Source organism: Macrobrachium nipponense, chromosome 16, assembly GCF_015104395.2.
Source record: "Macrobrachium nipponense isolate FS-2020 chromosome 16, ASM1510439v2, whole genome shotgun sequence".
Classification (NCBI taxonomy): Eukaryota; Metazoa; Arthropoda; class Malacostraca; order Decapoda; family Palaemonidae; genus Macrobrachium; species Macrobrachium nipponense.
In genome coordinates, this window is record NC_087209.1 from 36,182,561 (window position 1) to 36,199,241 (window position 16,681).

Sequence of the window (16,681 nt, forward strand, 5' to 3'; positions counted from 1 at the left end):
AGCGCTTTTGTGTATTGCGTACACTTCTTTGGGGTACAAAGTAAAATAAATAAATAGAAACATAAGAAAATTTCACAGAACAAAGATCAAAGCCGTTAACAAGCAATTTATCATTACAAATTGTCACTACCAAACAAGTAAGAATACTTTAAAAGTGCTTAAGAACTGAAACTGCAGTTAGTATAACCGGCTGTTGCTAAAAGGTGACATTGTATTTCCCTACAATTTTATAAACAAGGTAACTATCTAATTTAAAATGACCTGAACTCATATTCATAAGTTGATCGTTGAAATGCTTAATAAATGCAGATTCAATTATGTTTCTTTTTACAATATGGTTACAAAATATTACCTCAGATGCATTTTTCCAGTCTATACTATGGTTAAAATCAGATTGTTCATTACCTTTTTTAGATGTTTTGGTTCATAGAAGGGATAGAAGCTTTGTGTTTGATGTTTACAGGAAACCTACCAATGTCTGTTCTTATATCCACTATTATTCAGACCACCCTGTTAAAGTAAAACTCAGTTTTTTGTAGCATGTTTTTAAGGGCACTACGGATATGCAGTCTGGAATTCCTAGACTCCGAGAATTATAAAATTTATGATGTAGGAAATATGTTAAAATACCCAAAGTTTTTAATTGACAAATCTTTGCAGAAAGCTAGAAATATTTTTTATTCCGCTAACAATAGGGAGCCTTTTGTGAGAGAAAATATCTTAACACTGCCATATAATGTAAATCTTACTTTTATTCAGAAATTACTGAAAACTTTCAAGATAAATGTGGTATACAAAAATTCAGGAACACTTCAAAATATCATTGTGCGTAATTCCCCAAAACAAACTAGTGGCTGTATTTACACGATTCCTTGTGCTGGCTGTAATTACAAATACCTTGGTCAAACTGGTAAAGAACTAGATTACCGTCTAAAACAACACCGTTACGCAGTTAGAACAGGTCAATCGACAAGTGCTTTATTTGTACACATGAATGATTTTAACCATAGTATAGACTGGAAAAATGCATCTGAGGTAATATTTTGTAACCATATTGTAAAATGAAACATAATTGAATCTGCATTTATTAAGCATTTTAACGATCAACTTATGAATATGAGTTCAGGTCATTTTAAATTAGATAGTTACCTTGTTTATAAAATTGTAGGGAAATACAATGTCACCTTTTAGCAACAGCCGGTTATACTAACTGCAGTTTCAGTTCTTCAGCACTTTTAAAGTATTCTTACTTGTTTGGTAGTGACAATTTGTAATGATAATTTGCTTGTTAACGGCTTTGATCTTTGTTCTGTGAAATTTTCTTGTTTACGTTTCTATTTATTTATTTTACTTTGTACCCCGAAGAAGTGTACGCAATACACGAAAGCGCTTGGTACCTGATCTTTGATTTTTCACCTTTCATGTGGCTATTTACGTATATATAGTATATATATATATCATATGTATATAAATATTTTCCAACTTGCAGGCTGTAACGAGAGGTAGTGTGGCTTCATGGATAGATATGATTTCATCCCAACCGCGATCTCCACAACTCTTGGCTGGGAAGAACAACCCTCTAGTCAATACACTTCATCAGGTTCTTATGAGGTTTGTCTACAGAAATATGTGATTAAGTAATTTTAATTGTAGATTATCACCATCATGATCATTATTGCTTTTTTTCTTTCATTCTTTTACTAAGGTTTACTCCATTACAATATTTTGTGCAGTTCTTTTCTAAATATACATCTTGTCTTAGGTTACCATTATTATTACATATTATTATTATTCAGAAGATAAACCCTATTCATATGGAACAAGCCCACTGGGGCTATTGACTTGAAAGTCAAGCTTCCAAAGGATATGGTGCTCATTAGGAAGAGAAAGAAAAGATGTCTCTTATTAAAAAGAACAATTAAATTAATGAAGAATTAGGTAGCTACTATATTGGTGCTTGTAATGTTGTAGTGTTTAAGAACCCTTTGACAACATGAAGACCATTTGACATGAAGTGTAGCATTATTAGTTTTAGAAGATATACACAGCACACCAGTTTTTGTTTCATTTGTACTTTATGTTCTGAGAAGTGTTATATACTGTTGTAGTTAGTATGTATATCGAAGTTTACGAGAAGTGGTAGTAAGAATTGTGCTTTGGCATTAAGTTCAAGAATTGTGCTTTGCCATTAAGTTCTCCATTTTGCCAACAGGTACACCAGTGAAGCCCGTGTGACTTACGTTAAAGCTGATAAAAGGGATCCTGAGTGGGCCTTCTATGATGTGACTCGTTCTGTTATGGCAGCATATGCTGTGAAACCAGCAGCCTTTGATTTTCTTCTCACTTTAGCCATTTTAAGCTATTTAGGTGTCATTTACATGTTCCTCCAGGTAAGTCGTATTTCTTGAGAGAGATTTAATGAATGGGGGGGAAGTAATGTTTATGTATTTAAGCCTCTACTCTATATAGAAAGGTCAGAAAGTTTTTCATATGTACCTAGTAGTTCATTTTCTTGAAGAAACATGCTATGACTGAATGCCAATCAATGTGTCATTTTTTCATACACATATACAGGCGGTCCCCGGGTTACGACGGTTCCGGCTTACGACGTTCCGAGGTTACGACGCTTTTTCTTAAATATTCAATGGAAAAATCCGTCCTGGGTTACGACGCTTGTTCCGAGGTTACGACGCTGACGCTTCCGACGCTCCGAGTTCACGACGCTTTTAAAAACGCATACTATGATAAAAATCCTTTATAGTTTTAGCACAGTATATTTAATTAAAAATAAAAATAAGGTTTCTGGTTAGATTACAACAAAAATTTTGAGATTATGATGATTTTCGACACTTTTTATGTTGTATTTTTCTATGTTTTTTAGTGACGCCTCATATGCGGAACTAGTTTCCGAGCGAATGAATACATACTAGTTTACATATAACAGTCCAAAAGCGCAAATAATGAAAAAATCATTGCTTGTTTCCAGTAATAATAACAAAACGAAGTTTCTGGTTAGATTACAACACAAATTCCAAGTATCCAAAGAGAGACATTATCCAGTAATTAGATCAGAGAGAGAGAGAGAGAGAGGCGTCTTCCGACGCTCCGAGTTAACGACGCTTTTAAAAAACGCATACTATGATAAAAATCCTTTATAGTTTAGCACAGTATATTAATAAAAATAAGTTTCTGGTTAGATTACAACAAAAATTTTGAGATTATGATGATTTTCGACACTTTTTATGTTGTATTTTTCTATGTTTTTTAGTGACGTCTCATATGCGGAACTAGTTTCCGAGCGAATGAATACATACTAGTTTACATATAACAGTCCAAAAGCGCAAATAATGAAAAAATCATTGCTTGTTTCCAGTAATAATAACAAAACGAAGTTTCTGGTTAGATTACAACGCAAATTCCAAGTATCCAAAGAGAGACATTATCCAGTAATTTGATCAGAGAGAGAGAGAGAGAGAGAGAGAGAGAGAGAGAGAGAGAGAGAGGCGTCTTCCGACGCTCCGAGTTAAGGACAGAGAAGTGTTCGTTTCGTTAAACGGCCTCTGACTCATGCCAGTAAATGTTTTGTTGATACTAATAATATAAGCCTATTTAAAGATACGTTTACTTTAATTAGTCTATATGATACGTAAATAGTAATCAACTATTTGGCAAAATCGAAGTATCCAAAGAGAGACATTATCCAGTACGTAATTTGATCAGAGAGAGAGAGAGAGAGAGAGAGAGAGAGAGACGCTTTGGCAACAATGGTCTCGGGGGTTTTTATAGCTTCCTTCTGCTTGATGATCGTGGATATTGTTGAAGGATTTCGACCATACTCGTTTGCCAAATCGACGATACGAACGCCACGTTCATGCTTTGCTATAATTTCATGTTTTGCTTCCATCGAAATCATTTTCTTGGGTTTTTTCTTATCACCTGCTTTGTCTTTAGCTTTGAGACCCATGGTTAATAATAAAATAGACAAAATAACACGAAAAATAGGCGCAAATACAACGAACTAAACAACGACGTGTTAACATGCAGCACCAACAAACAAACAGACTGAACGCCATTTATCGGTCGCCTATACAACTAACACTCATCGCAAAATCGTATCTCAAATATTTCGTTGTATATCAAAGCTTGTATTTTCGCAAATTTTCTGTTATATCTCAAAACATTCGTATATTAGGGCAATCGTATGTCAAGTTTCCAATGTAATTTGATCAGAGAGAGAGAGAGAGAGAGAGAGAGAGAGAGAGAGAGAGAGAAGAGAGCGAGAGAGAGAGAGAGAAGAGAAAGCGAGAGAGAGAGAGAGAAGAGGAGAGAGAGAGAGACGCTTTGGCAACAATGGTCTCGGGGATTGACGTAACGTTTATTTTCTGAACAGATAGGACAGAGAAGTGTTCGTTTCATTAAACGGCCTCTGACTCATGGCAGGAAATGTTTTGTTGATACTAATATATAAGCCTATTTAAAGATACATTTACTTTAATTAGTCTATATGATACGTAAATAGTAATCAGCTGTTCTTGTAGCCCTCAAGATTTGCAAAAATCACTCCAGGTTGTACATAAAACTCAAGAATGTAGTGTCACCAGAGGATTACAATAGTTTTTACCTTCAAGAACCAGCATTCTTTTATGAAATAACTCCAGGTTGTACATAAAAACTACAGGAAACGACATGTAGTGTAACCAAAAGGATTACAAGTAAGGTTTTATAATTTCTTTTTATTAGTTTAAGACATATTTCCAAGCGTCGTTCCGGCTTACGACGATTTTCGGCTTACGACGCGTCTCAAGAACGGAACCCCCGTCGTAACCCGGGGACTGCCTGTATATACAAACCTTAAGTCTTAACATAGGGGATTAATTTACAGCACAACCTGGAGCTGGCCGTTTAACTAAAAACAAGGTGGTTATGGGTAGTTGGCTATTGATGATAGGGGAGGAATCCCTGCCATTCTGTTGCTATGCATTCATTTTTCCTTCTGGCCACACTTGAGACATATGTATCTGTTTTATTTTGTTTAAATTGATTGATTGGTCATGAAATTTAGGTATTGAAGACCAAGTGCCGGAATCCATCAGGATTATTCAGTGTCCTAATGAAAATGAAATATATAAATAAGTATGATAAATTATGAATAAGTGAATGATACCAGTGTTTAAATATGAACAGAAAAAAATGAAAAATGATGATAGATAAACCAATAAGAAAAAAATAATTATCAAAATTTTATATTTAAAAATATATACTTTATAAAATAAAAATGTCTAAAATCCTTATTAAATATACTTAAATCATATCTCATTAAAATACCCAGATTCTTTCAGATAACCCATAAGGTTATCTACCTCAACACCATCATTTGCGATTTCTAAAATAGTCTTCCCGGCTATTAAGTACTTTACCCTAAGGCGATTAAATCTAGGACAGTGCACCAGCATGTGCTTGACAGATAGCTGACCATCGCAGTGACCACAAACTGGGGCACTGTCTCCCTCTAAAATATAACTATAGGTGAAGCAAGTATGGCCAGTCCTAAGCCGTGTTAGGGTGATCTTGAATCTTCTGATCCAATTAAAACTCAAACTCCAAAAATCAATACTTTTTTTAATATTTGTGTAAATCTTGTTTGTGGATAAAATAAGTGAAGTCCAACTCTGCTGCCATTCCTTACGGATGTATCTTCTAATAACTGGATGCATATCAAAGTGTGGCACCTTATTAGTTAAAAAATCACATCTTGCAGTATCCTTTGCTTCACCATCAGCCAGTTCTTTCCCTTCTATACCAGTGTACCCAGGAACCCAACAAAACATAACTGATTTCTGGCAAACAGAAAGATAAAAAAAAAAGCCATTCATGGGCCTTTTGAATTAAGGGATGGTTAGGGTTAAACTTCTTTGGGGCTTCTAAAACACTTCTTGAGTCTATACATTACTGTGGATCTAAATTTCTCATCAGATGCAAGATTTAAAGCATCAGCTATGACTGTTGCCTTAGCAGTGAATATGGATGAGGAGTCTGGTAACTTTTTTTATACGATTTCCCCTCACACACCGCTGCACAGCCCACTCCATCTTCTGATTTTGATCCATTAGTATAGAATTTTTTGTGATCAATCTTACCGACTGTTAAAGTTAGCTATATCGCCGTCCCAATTAGGCGAGTCAGCATTCCAACAAAAAATCGAATGGCTACATGGATGACTGTTTAGTTTACCTGTTTTCCACCAGGGTGTTTAGAATATTTAGCTCTTGTCAGAATTCTTTTTGCTTCCATTGCAGTTAGGCGATTGTTGGTATTCTATGAAGTTTGACTGTTTTACACCTGTTTACAGTATTGTAATTTCATTTTCCCAGGATATCTTCCACCGGAAGCAAAACCAATAACATCAGGTTATGTAGGAATGATTGTGCTGTAACCAGGATGTTGGACTTTGAAGAAGATCAACATTCAGTTTGTATAGTTGCAGGGGTACAGTGTGATCTTGGAACTAGATGTGAAGAATATAGGAAAGAAGGGAAACTGATAGATTGCAAAAGGAATTAGTTAGGTCAGGACTTTAACCTGTCAGTTTTATCCTACTTAGTGTCCCTTCATCTGCAGCTATCCTTACTCAGACTTGGTATTTTGGTAATGCTGGTAGTATTGACTTCCTTTGTAGCTCTGCTTCTGCTCCCCATTCGGTTCAGGAAAAGTGTATCGAGAAGTTAGAACATAACATTAAACCTGTTTTTAGTTCTAATACAAGTTGAACTATTCCTGCTCAGACTAGGCATTTTGGTAGTGCTAGTATGGACTTCCTTTGTAGTTCTGCTTCATGCTCCCCATTCGGTTCAGGAAAAGTCTAAAGAGAAATTAAAACATAACATTAAACCTAATTTTAGTTCTAATACAAGTTTCACTGAGTTCGTGATGGGGAACGTTTTGAATCCCTCCATAGTGTGCGCTCTTTTCATGGTCTGAATCTTGTTTAACACTTTCGCGTAAGGACCGTTTTGGTAAATGTTAATCCTCACTCCGTATGTGCATTCTGCCATCATCAGCACCTAGTTTGAGGCGTTAGCATGCTTAGGATTAATAATTATAATGATATATAGGTATAGACATTTTTATTGAGATGATGTGTCTGTAGTGAGTTTTACACATTCCGATATTATGTCGACTCTGTCAACTGTTTACCCAATCTCTTATGTTTTGGTTATTCTAAATTCTTGTATCCTAGCCTATTCCTCTTCGTAATGCTTGTGTTCATTCTTTGCCTGCTCTTTCTTCGGCTATCGGCAAATCTCTTACTACTGCCTCAATTAATGTTTCTCTTTCAAGTTTACACTGTTTATAGTATCTAAGGTTCTCTCCAAGTTCGATATTATAGTATCTAAGGTTCTCTCCAAGTTCGATATTATAGTATCTAAGGTTCTCTCCAAGTTCGATATTATTCTAGCTTCAGAACTTTCTAATGATGTGTCGTATAGGAATGCTTTCAAACATGTAGGTTCACTTTTGGATGATGAGGGAGAGTCATTGTAACTCCTCTCCCCCTGCCTCCCAATCTTTCCCATTTTCTTTTGCGCCTCGTTTTCTTTCCCTCAGTTGATTCGTGCAGACATAACGGAGTCCTGAGTTGCTCAAGACTGTCTTCCTTTTATCGAGTTGTGTATGTGGTACTCAGCTACTGTTGCCAAGGGTTGCAAAAAAAAGAGCAATCCTTTAAGCTCTTTTGTTTACCTCCTGTTGGCTGCTGTCTCCTCCTGTTGCCTGCTGGCGGAAGAAGAGTTTGAAATGAAGTTGGAGGAACTTGTTCGGTCTGCTTGGCGTATGTTGCAACGTTACGCTTCACTGTATCCTCATTTAGTTGAGGAAAGAGGCCACATAGAGAATATGTCTTGCTTGTCTTAGAGTATTTTGACGCCCTTTAAATATTGGAGAAGACAACCAAAGCTTTCTCCTATTAGAGCGCGTTTTGTAACTTTTCGCATGCTCGGACGCACAAAGCTCCTTTAGGTGTGCCGTGGCCTGTCGCCTTGTTTCCTACAAAGTTGTGGAGAGCTGAAGACCGCCTCTTACCCTACAAACTCTTATTGGCGCTTTAACTGTCTTTAGTAGGAGGTGCGATTTTTCTCTTTCCTGTGGAGAAACTAACTCGAGACTGACAGGTGCTTTGGGCATGCTGATGAAGTCTCAGTCCAGCTTGTTGAGTTGTTACCTTTTACTCAGTGTGTTGCCTCATCTCTCTGTCAGCTTAGAGAAGTGGAGGCGCCAACCCAGCGAGTTTGTAAAGTTTGCATTTGGCTCCAGTGTGAATTTAGTGAGGAAGAGAGTTCACTTATTTCTGATGCTGCAGGGTAATGTCCTCATGCTTATACTCGCTCGGTTTGGAAGAAGTGAGAACACTTTTGCATCCTGTCTGATTATGCAGCCCAGGTTAAGGCAATAAGGAAGTATGTATTGGTTAGTCTTGTTTTATACTTTTCGGGGATAAGTGCAGACCTCAGGCTCTGGGATATGGACAGTTGCAACCTGCTGGCATGCATGGAGAGATTTGGGAGCAGTACCTTACATGGTGGAGACGGTGAAGAGGAATTGTGATTCTTTTTTGGTTGACCTCCACTGGTTTAATCTCCCACTTATAGCTGTTCCTTTGTCTTCTTCAGCAGAAATCTCTCTCATAAGTCTCGTTTTTTAGGAGGAGGTTGTATATAGAGAATGAATGGACCAGGCGGTAATTCTCTGGGACTAGCTCCATAAGCAATTGGAGATAGGTGTCATTCTTGGACATTTTGAGAGTGAATAACAGGAAGTGTCTGTCCACATACTTTTTGGTTTTCTAGCATGGTTTTAGTCTTTCCAAAGAACGTTCAGACTTGATACATATGCAGAAATGTATTCCACTTACCAGAACATCCTCAGTCACGCAGTACATACTCAGTCATGCAAGTTCCTTCAAGATACAAGAAGGTATTGCTAATTGCTGTTCTGTGTGCTTTATTTGGGTTATTGTACAGCACCTCCATTAGTTTAGCCAGGGACTTTGTGCCCTTTGGTGGATGGTATTGACTTTAGGAGCAAGATTTTTTTTTTTTTTTTTTTTTTTTTTTTTTTTTTTTTTTTTTTTTTTTTTTTTTTTTTTTTTTTTTTTTTTTTTTTTTATACTAAATCACTGGTTAAGTTGGCCTACTCTGTCAACAGTATTCCAAAGGCCAAGGACCTGTTGCTTCTCCTGGCCCAGTTTCTATGCGTTATATTTTGATTCTTTACATCCTCATTCTTATTTAGTGATGTGGGGATGATACTTATTTATAAAAAATATGTTAATCAAAAGAAGCCTACCTTTAATATCATCATTATTTACTGCCGAAGTCACGGCCATACAAATGGCTCGTGATATGATATCTGAGGCAAAAGCAAGTGTCTCTATTATTTTCAGTGACTCGCATAGTGCTATAAGATGCTATAGGACAATATAAATCAGTAAACCAAATAGTACAAGAAATACAAATAAAGATTCATCAACTCCTTCAGTCAGGATTATCAATAGAAATATGTTGGATTCCAGCGCACATGGGAATAAAAGGAAATGAAAATGCAGACTCAGCTGCCAAATTAGCCTGCACTATCCCTCCAACAATTACACATGCCCCAATGTCAGACTGGATAGCATCTGTCAGACCGTTGATATACCAAGATTGGAAAGAATGGGCCTTAGTGCTAACCACAAATAAACTTAAAAATATAAAAGCATATAAAAGCTGAAGTGTGTGCATGGAGGACATCCTCACAAAAAGAAAGATCAAAAGAGGTAATCCTAACAAGGCTCCATATAGGACACACAAGATTCTCGCAAGGTCACTTGATGTCAACACCACATGCTGACCCAGTAAAGTGTAATAGGCGTCAAACACCCATGACAGTGCAGCATTTACTTGTTGAATGCCCAAATTAGACCCAACAAAGATCAATTTATCAATGTAATTCAAAAATGAAAAGTATTCTTGCTGAAAGCAAAGATTTTTCAATTAACAACTTCACAAATTTTTTTTAAATATGAGAGGTTTCTTAAATAAAGTCTAAATTTTTTATTTTATTTTTTTATATATTTTTTTATTTATTTATTAATTTTTTTATTAAATTTTTTGTTCGTTTGTTATTTATTTATTTAATTTTTGCCCCCTTCTTTTCCTTCTTCTCAGGATTAATCCCTGAGAACCAGCCCGAGAAGAGTCTACTTAAGACTCGGAGGTATGGAAAAACTAAGCCCTATTAATAATAAACTTAATTATGCAGGCTTGTCTGCCAAAGATGAATAGGCACATTCTTCTTGAAGAATTTTAGGCCTGAAGGAAGTTTCCTATATGGTTAGGGCTTTCCTTATTAGGAAATGTGGCCTTACTGGGGATTTTTTCAGATAATCATGCTCAGTTAATGTTCGGTTAAGGTGTAAGAAATTACGACTTACAACTAACGCTCATTAAATTTGTAAGTAATCCAGAACCATCTTTGTCTCCAGGACTGCAGAAAGGACTCTAACCAAAAATCCCCAATTTTGTTCTTAAGCCTAAGTACAGGTTTTGGTTTTTCCCTGTCATGCAACACAAAGTTTTAACTAATGTCATTGCACTTTCATGCAACATAGAATGGTCAACACTACACCTGGTAAAACTTTCTAGATGTCAGGGCAGTGGGAAGACCATCAGGATTGCCTTGCAGGTTTATCCCTGGTCAGAAAGTCTTTGTGAAAAGTTTGCTGTTTTGAGTGAAAGGAACAAAATAATATTGGTTTGATCAATTCATTCTATGGAAGGACAGTGTTTTGGCAATTGAGCACTCATGTAGACTTAAAAGCATGTAGATGAACAGGAACATCCAAACGATTACTACTCCTTTGATGACCCTCAGACTTGAGCAGTGGATGTTTCCTTAAAATTTGCTGGATTCAAACTCATAGGCCTGCTCCTTGTATCTACTCTAAATACTATTGAGCAATTTCAAGTTCAAGAATTGCTTAGTGTCTCCTGCAGAGCCCTTTTAGCCTCACGGCAAATGATTTTCAGGAATCCTAACACTCGGTTGATGTCTAATTTTTCTGTTAAGAGGAAATCAACTCTACTACACAATTCCATATACTTCCACTAACTTATGCATCTCCTTAACTGCTTGGAGATGTTAGTATGTTCTCCCAACAGGAGGATTTTCAAGTTATCATAGGATCTATCCTTAAGTGGAAAACAGCCATGGCCTTAGGTCAGAAGCAGCGGTCTGTGTATTGCTGAGGGTGCCATTCTAGAGGAATTTTCAGCACCTGGAACCTTATAGACATAAATGTTTTCTGTTTAGAGTTAGCAAGACTTTTCGCTGTCTACTTCCAAAGCTATCGTTCCATACTTTCCTCGGTATTGCATCATGTGCTTTTAGATCTCACCGAGGATCAGTACTGTAAGGTGTTGAGATTGAAGCCCCTTCATCTTTATATCAGTCTCTCTCTGGAGTTTAGATGCAGGCCTAAGCTTTATCTGAATTATTTACTATGAAACCTTTTATTTAGCACTATCAGCAGTTAATGAGTAAATTTATTGCTAGCACCCTTCTTTAAGCTGTTGTAAAGGGAATGCTATTTTATCTTTCTGCCTTAGAGCTGAGGGTGATGTTAAGGCTATGTTTTACAGTGAACTGTATGAATTCCAATGTAACCTTAGTGGGGAAGAAGAGGAAACTTCTCTGTCCTGTTGGGGCAATAAAACTTAATTAGATAGGTTAGACCTAGAACATCTTTATCATCCTTTTAGAGACCTAGAACATCTTTGTCAACCTCTGCAAAGGAAGACACAAACTCTTGATTGTCTTCCTCCTCCTGCTCCGGCAAAGATGACCGACGACATGAAGAAGAAGGCTTGGCAGTATCCTCCTCCTTCTGTGACAACACTGCTGAAGCTTCCCTAGGAAGCCTAGCATTCTGATCATTATTGGTTGGAGTGTAAGCTCTAAAAACTCGAAGATCCTGAGCTTGAAGGTTTCCAAACATCATCACGCAACGACACTTGTACATGTGAAGAACCACATACACGATTGCAGAAACGATCACGTATACGCACGTCAGGTGAAACACGTCTGTGTTCACAGATGGAAGCACGTACGTGGATGTGTGACGAGTTGAGTACACATTCGTGAGACGCCAACTGAGCACACGCCCAAGATAAGGAACGTCTCTGAAGAGAGCTACCTGAAGGAGATTGACTCCTAAGGTTAAGGTCTCTTCCAGGAGAACGAGAAACACGTCCATGGACCAGGGAAGCCTCACATTCCCGACCGTCAACTGCAGTCTTGTTGAGCAAAGAATCCTTAGAAGGAGCTTGAGCCACCTTCATATCTGCAACCTTCGACTTTTTAATCAGCACCTTATCGTCCTTACGCCGATGAACCGGTACAGGAACAGATGAAGAGGGGGTAACACCTGATATCATCAGCACATACATGCAAGGATGAGTCACATCCATGTACTTGCACGAACACAGACGTGTATGGGAGAGACTTGGTTGTGTGAGGCAGAGGGTAATGCACTCCTTTCATTTGCAGATGACAAAGCCACAAAGTCCTCAATCCTCCAACGTCTGACATGATGGCAAGGCGGTAATGGAGAAGGAGTGAAACTTCCCCCTCTGTGAGGTCTCTTACTAGCAGAAGATGGAGAAGAGACCCTCCATTTACAACTCTTCTTCTTTGTAGATATAGCAGAAAGCCTCTTGCAAACCAAGAGTCCAGCCTCTTGAAGACTGCTTGAAACAATGTCTCGGACGGTTCTGTGAGAGAAGACGATGACGTAATATCGGGAAGAGATGACGTCATAATGACAGGAGGATGAGCAGCCACCGCATCTGACGTCATAGGCTGAGCGGACACTGGGAGTGACATCATGACATCTCTAAGGTTGAATAACGCTGGTCAATGGCCTCACTGGTGGAGCGATAAGGCACGACCCAGTGAGCATTGACAATGACAAAGAGTTCCGCAAGGTGGCAGCATGCGAGATTCAACGTAGAGGAGTCCTTGGGGAGGCAGGGACTGCTATAGGGGTTTGTTGGGGGGGGGGGGGGGGGGTTATGTACCTCCAAGTAATGCGACAACAGCCCATCCAAGGAAGGTGAACCCAGTAGACCAAGCCGCCATCTTGGATGACTCCAAACCTGCAACTAAGAAATTAGATGGTGTAGCCTCCTCCCTCTCGGGAAAATAATTAGAACCCGAGGGAGAAGGGCTACATTAAACATAACATCATCCTGTGGTACTCCTGATACTTCCATCAACGAATCAATGGAAGAAAAGAAAGGCGACAGGGGTACACTAGAACTAGCCACAGGGAAAGCGATCACAGGAGAGGGAGAAGTCAAATCGTCTAGTCGAGGTGAAGAAAAACCCTCCCAAGAAGGAAAAGTCGAAACTGCGATGTTCCTGCTTCCTATAAAACTCTCCACTGCAACTTAGGCCAGGAACGACATTCCGGGCAGGGATTAGTAATTTTACAATAATTTGCTCAGCACCTATTGCACGTTGTATGAGGGTCTGTGATTGCAGACGCCAGAAACCTTGAGCGCCGAAATCCATGAATGCCTGGGCACATGTGTTGACGAGGCTGTGAAGACTCTGCGGAATCCCTGATAAACAGAAACAATCACACAGACACACTGAAAAGGAAAGAAACATGGACACAAATCAACCGCCTTGGAAGGAGAGCAAAAGCAATAGCATCTACTCTCCAAGATGGTTAAAGAAAAAACTGAACATGTCATGGAGTGTGATGCGTGGTCTTTGACCAGCTATCAGCTCAGAAGTGCAGGAGTTGCCAGATTTCACAAATTCCTTGCTTTACAATATTTAATTGTTTTTAACCGGTTACCAGTTGGCGCTTGGAAATTATCATATTGTTAAGACCAAAGGTTTGCTCCACATAGGAACAACTTTTGTTTTGTGGATTTAGAAAACCTAGTTGTCTTTGCCAATGGTTAAGCTTGGAGGCAAAGTTAACTTTTTGTTTTTTGGTTTTAGAAAACCTAGAATGTATTTGTGAAGGTTAAGCCTGGAAGATGCAAAGTTAACCTTTTATTTTTGTGATTTTAGAAATGTATAAAGTCTGTTAAAGAACACAAGGTTCTCTGTGACGTATTTGATTAGGTTAGTGCACGAGAACTAGCTCCATATCTTCTACCTTTGTTGAAGGTAAACATTCATAATGTGAGCAGCAGCTGTTACTTCAGTAAGTGTTATGTCAATTTGTCACTTCAGGATAGAATTGTTGTGGGGCAGTAGAAGTCCTATTTGGTTTTTACCCGCTCACTACCTTAAGTATACAGAATTGTGTTTGAAAACAGTAAAGCCCTTAATCCGCCACTAGTAGTGGGTAGTATTTTCCTGAACCAAAGAAAGAGCAATTCTTTGGGGTCTTTTGTTTAAATCCTGGGTTTTAATATTTTGGGGAGCATGAAGGTACAAATTTTCTTTTGGACCCAGGCACAGGGGTCCTCTCACACCACTTTTGTTTCATTCTGGTTCTTTCTGGCTGAATTGAAGTGGTTTTCTCCACAAGGCTGCTCTGTGCTACACTTGTTTGAGAGTCTTGCTCCCTGAATGGACTCCAACTTCTGGTGTTAGTAAAATCCAGAAAGGATTCTAGATCAGATTAGAATGTTTTGGGTTTCATGCAAGAAACCTTTAGCTCGAATGGCTGAAAATGTATATTTTCCTGTCATTTATATGCCTCTCATCATGTTCCAAAAACTTTTTTCTGACCTCTTCCAAATGACCTTTCTTCTCTGTCTCTTTAGTGCATACATCTATTGCTGGAATAAACCTAGGAAGGATAGCAGGCTGTTTAATTTGTAGGATCTTCTGCATTTTTATATTTTCATCCTCCAGTTCAACCAGCTGCCTGATATGAAATTGTGTTGAAGATCTACTAAATCTAAAAAGAATTGAATCACAATGTTTCAAAATCTCAAAAGAAGGATTCTCCCTAGTGCTTTTCAGCGGCATGGTGTATCTCAGACCTAGCTCATGCTTCCTTAGGTCCAGTGGCAGCTGATGAGAGTCTACATTGATACTTTCAATGGGTAATGTTCGTAAAGCTCCAGTCCAGATCCTTAGCCCATTATTATGCACAATGCCCAATTCCTTAAGTTTAGTCTTTGAAGCCTGTGCACAGAGCATGGGTAGGATCCTATGCCAGGAAGTAGTGCTCAGTAGCAGAGATGGGGATGGGCAGGGGCCCATGGTGGTAATTCATTGGGGGTTCTGTGCCAACAGATATCATTGAAAGAAAGGAGGACTCAGCTGGGATCCTGTGCCTGGAACACTGACAGTCCTTTGCTTGATAGAGATTGCTAATGGAAGAGTTACATTGTTCCTTGTTCAACAGAGATCCCTCACAAAGGATGATGACACAGCTTTAATCCTTGTTTCTTCCCCTGTTAACCAGCATAAAATGTGTGAAGAGGAAAACTAACTCATACCTTATTTCGTACAATAGTAAGACAAAGTTACATGGCTTTGCATGTTTTTTTTTGTGAATACTGCTCTAAGTTTGGTAAGCCTTGCCAAGGTCCGGATTTCCCATAACAAAGATAATGTAAAAACCAAATACTTCAAATACTGTAGAAAATTAAGTCAAATACAGTATACAAAGAATTACATCTTGCAAGGGAGAAATTTTATCAATTTTTGTTATTACATATTGTACCTCACAGTTGTCAGTACTCAATTATTATCCAAGTACAATTGCACATACTAGTCCTCTGTATAAATGTTAAACCATAAATAACCTTTTATATGTACTATTTTAAATAATAGGTGACTGGCATCAGCAGTTATAAACTTCTGTCATATGTATTTATATTAAACATTGTATTGTGATAGCTATCATCAGATGTCAGTAAATATTAAGGTAACATTGTATAACATTTGCTTTATATTTGAAGCAACAAGATTCGGGAATTACAAACTTTTTAAGCATGGGTCACCTGTGTCTACTAAACATTGCATTTGATTACATTCCATCAAATTCTCCCTTTTCGTGAATCCCTACTTATGTGGGCATTAAGGGAAATTGCAGTGCAGATAAAGCAACCAAGTATGCAAATTACATTAGATGAATTCAAAAATTCATTTTTACGTATACGACTTACCTGGTAGTTACAGTCTCTGACGTCACGGCAGAATTTCAAAACTCGCGTAGCGCTAGTTGATAGGTCAGGTGATCCCTTCCCTCCCCCCCCCCTCCCCCCACCCCCCTCCCCCCCACCCCTCCCCCCCCCCCACCCCCCACCTCCTACTGGGGTACTAGGAACTATTCTAGCTAAGCTCAGATTTTTTCTGCCGCGGAGCCGGTAACTTCTGCTCCGTTTCGGTTGAATTTCATTGTCAGTCATATGATCGTCAGGATTTTTAGGTGAAGTACTCTGTATGATTTGCGGTTTAACGGTGTTGATATACAGCTAGTTAGGCATTTTCGCTAGGAATATGACGAATTCGAGTTCAGTTCATTATAGGTTTTGCAGCAAGGGCTGCAAAACAAGGTTGTGTAAGGCCAGTGTGGATCCTCATACCATTTGTGTGTCTTGTAGGGGGTCAATCTTGTTGTGCAACCTTATCCTGTGATGAATGCAAGGAGCTAACTGAGGAGTGG

At 38.4% G+C, this 16,681-nt stretch overlaps 1 protein-coding gene across 1 annotated transcript in view; it reads left to right on the forward strand.

Moving 5' to 3' along the window:
• LOC135195658 (BOS complex subunit ncln-like) overlaps window positions 1-16,681 on the forward strand; it is a gene marked incomplete in the record, with an annotated part of 219,585 nt that overhangs the window by 190,675 nt on the left and 12,229 nt on the right. Inside the window, 2 exon segments of the mRNA XM_064222028.1 lie at window positions 1,490-1,611; window positions 2,213-2,390. Of these exon segments, the coding sequence (XP_064078098.1) occupies window positions 1,490-1,611; window positions 2,213-2,390 (300 nt within the window).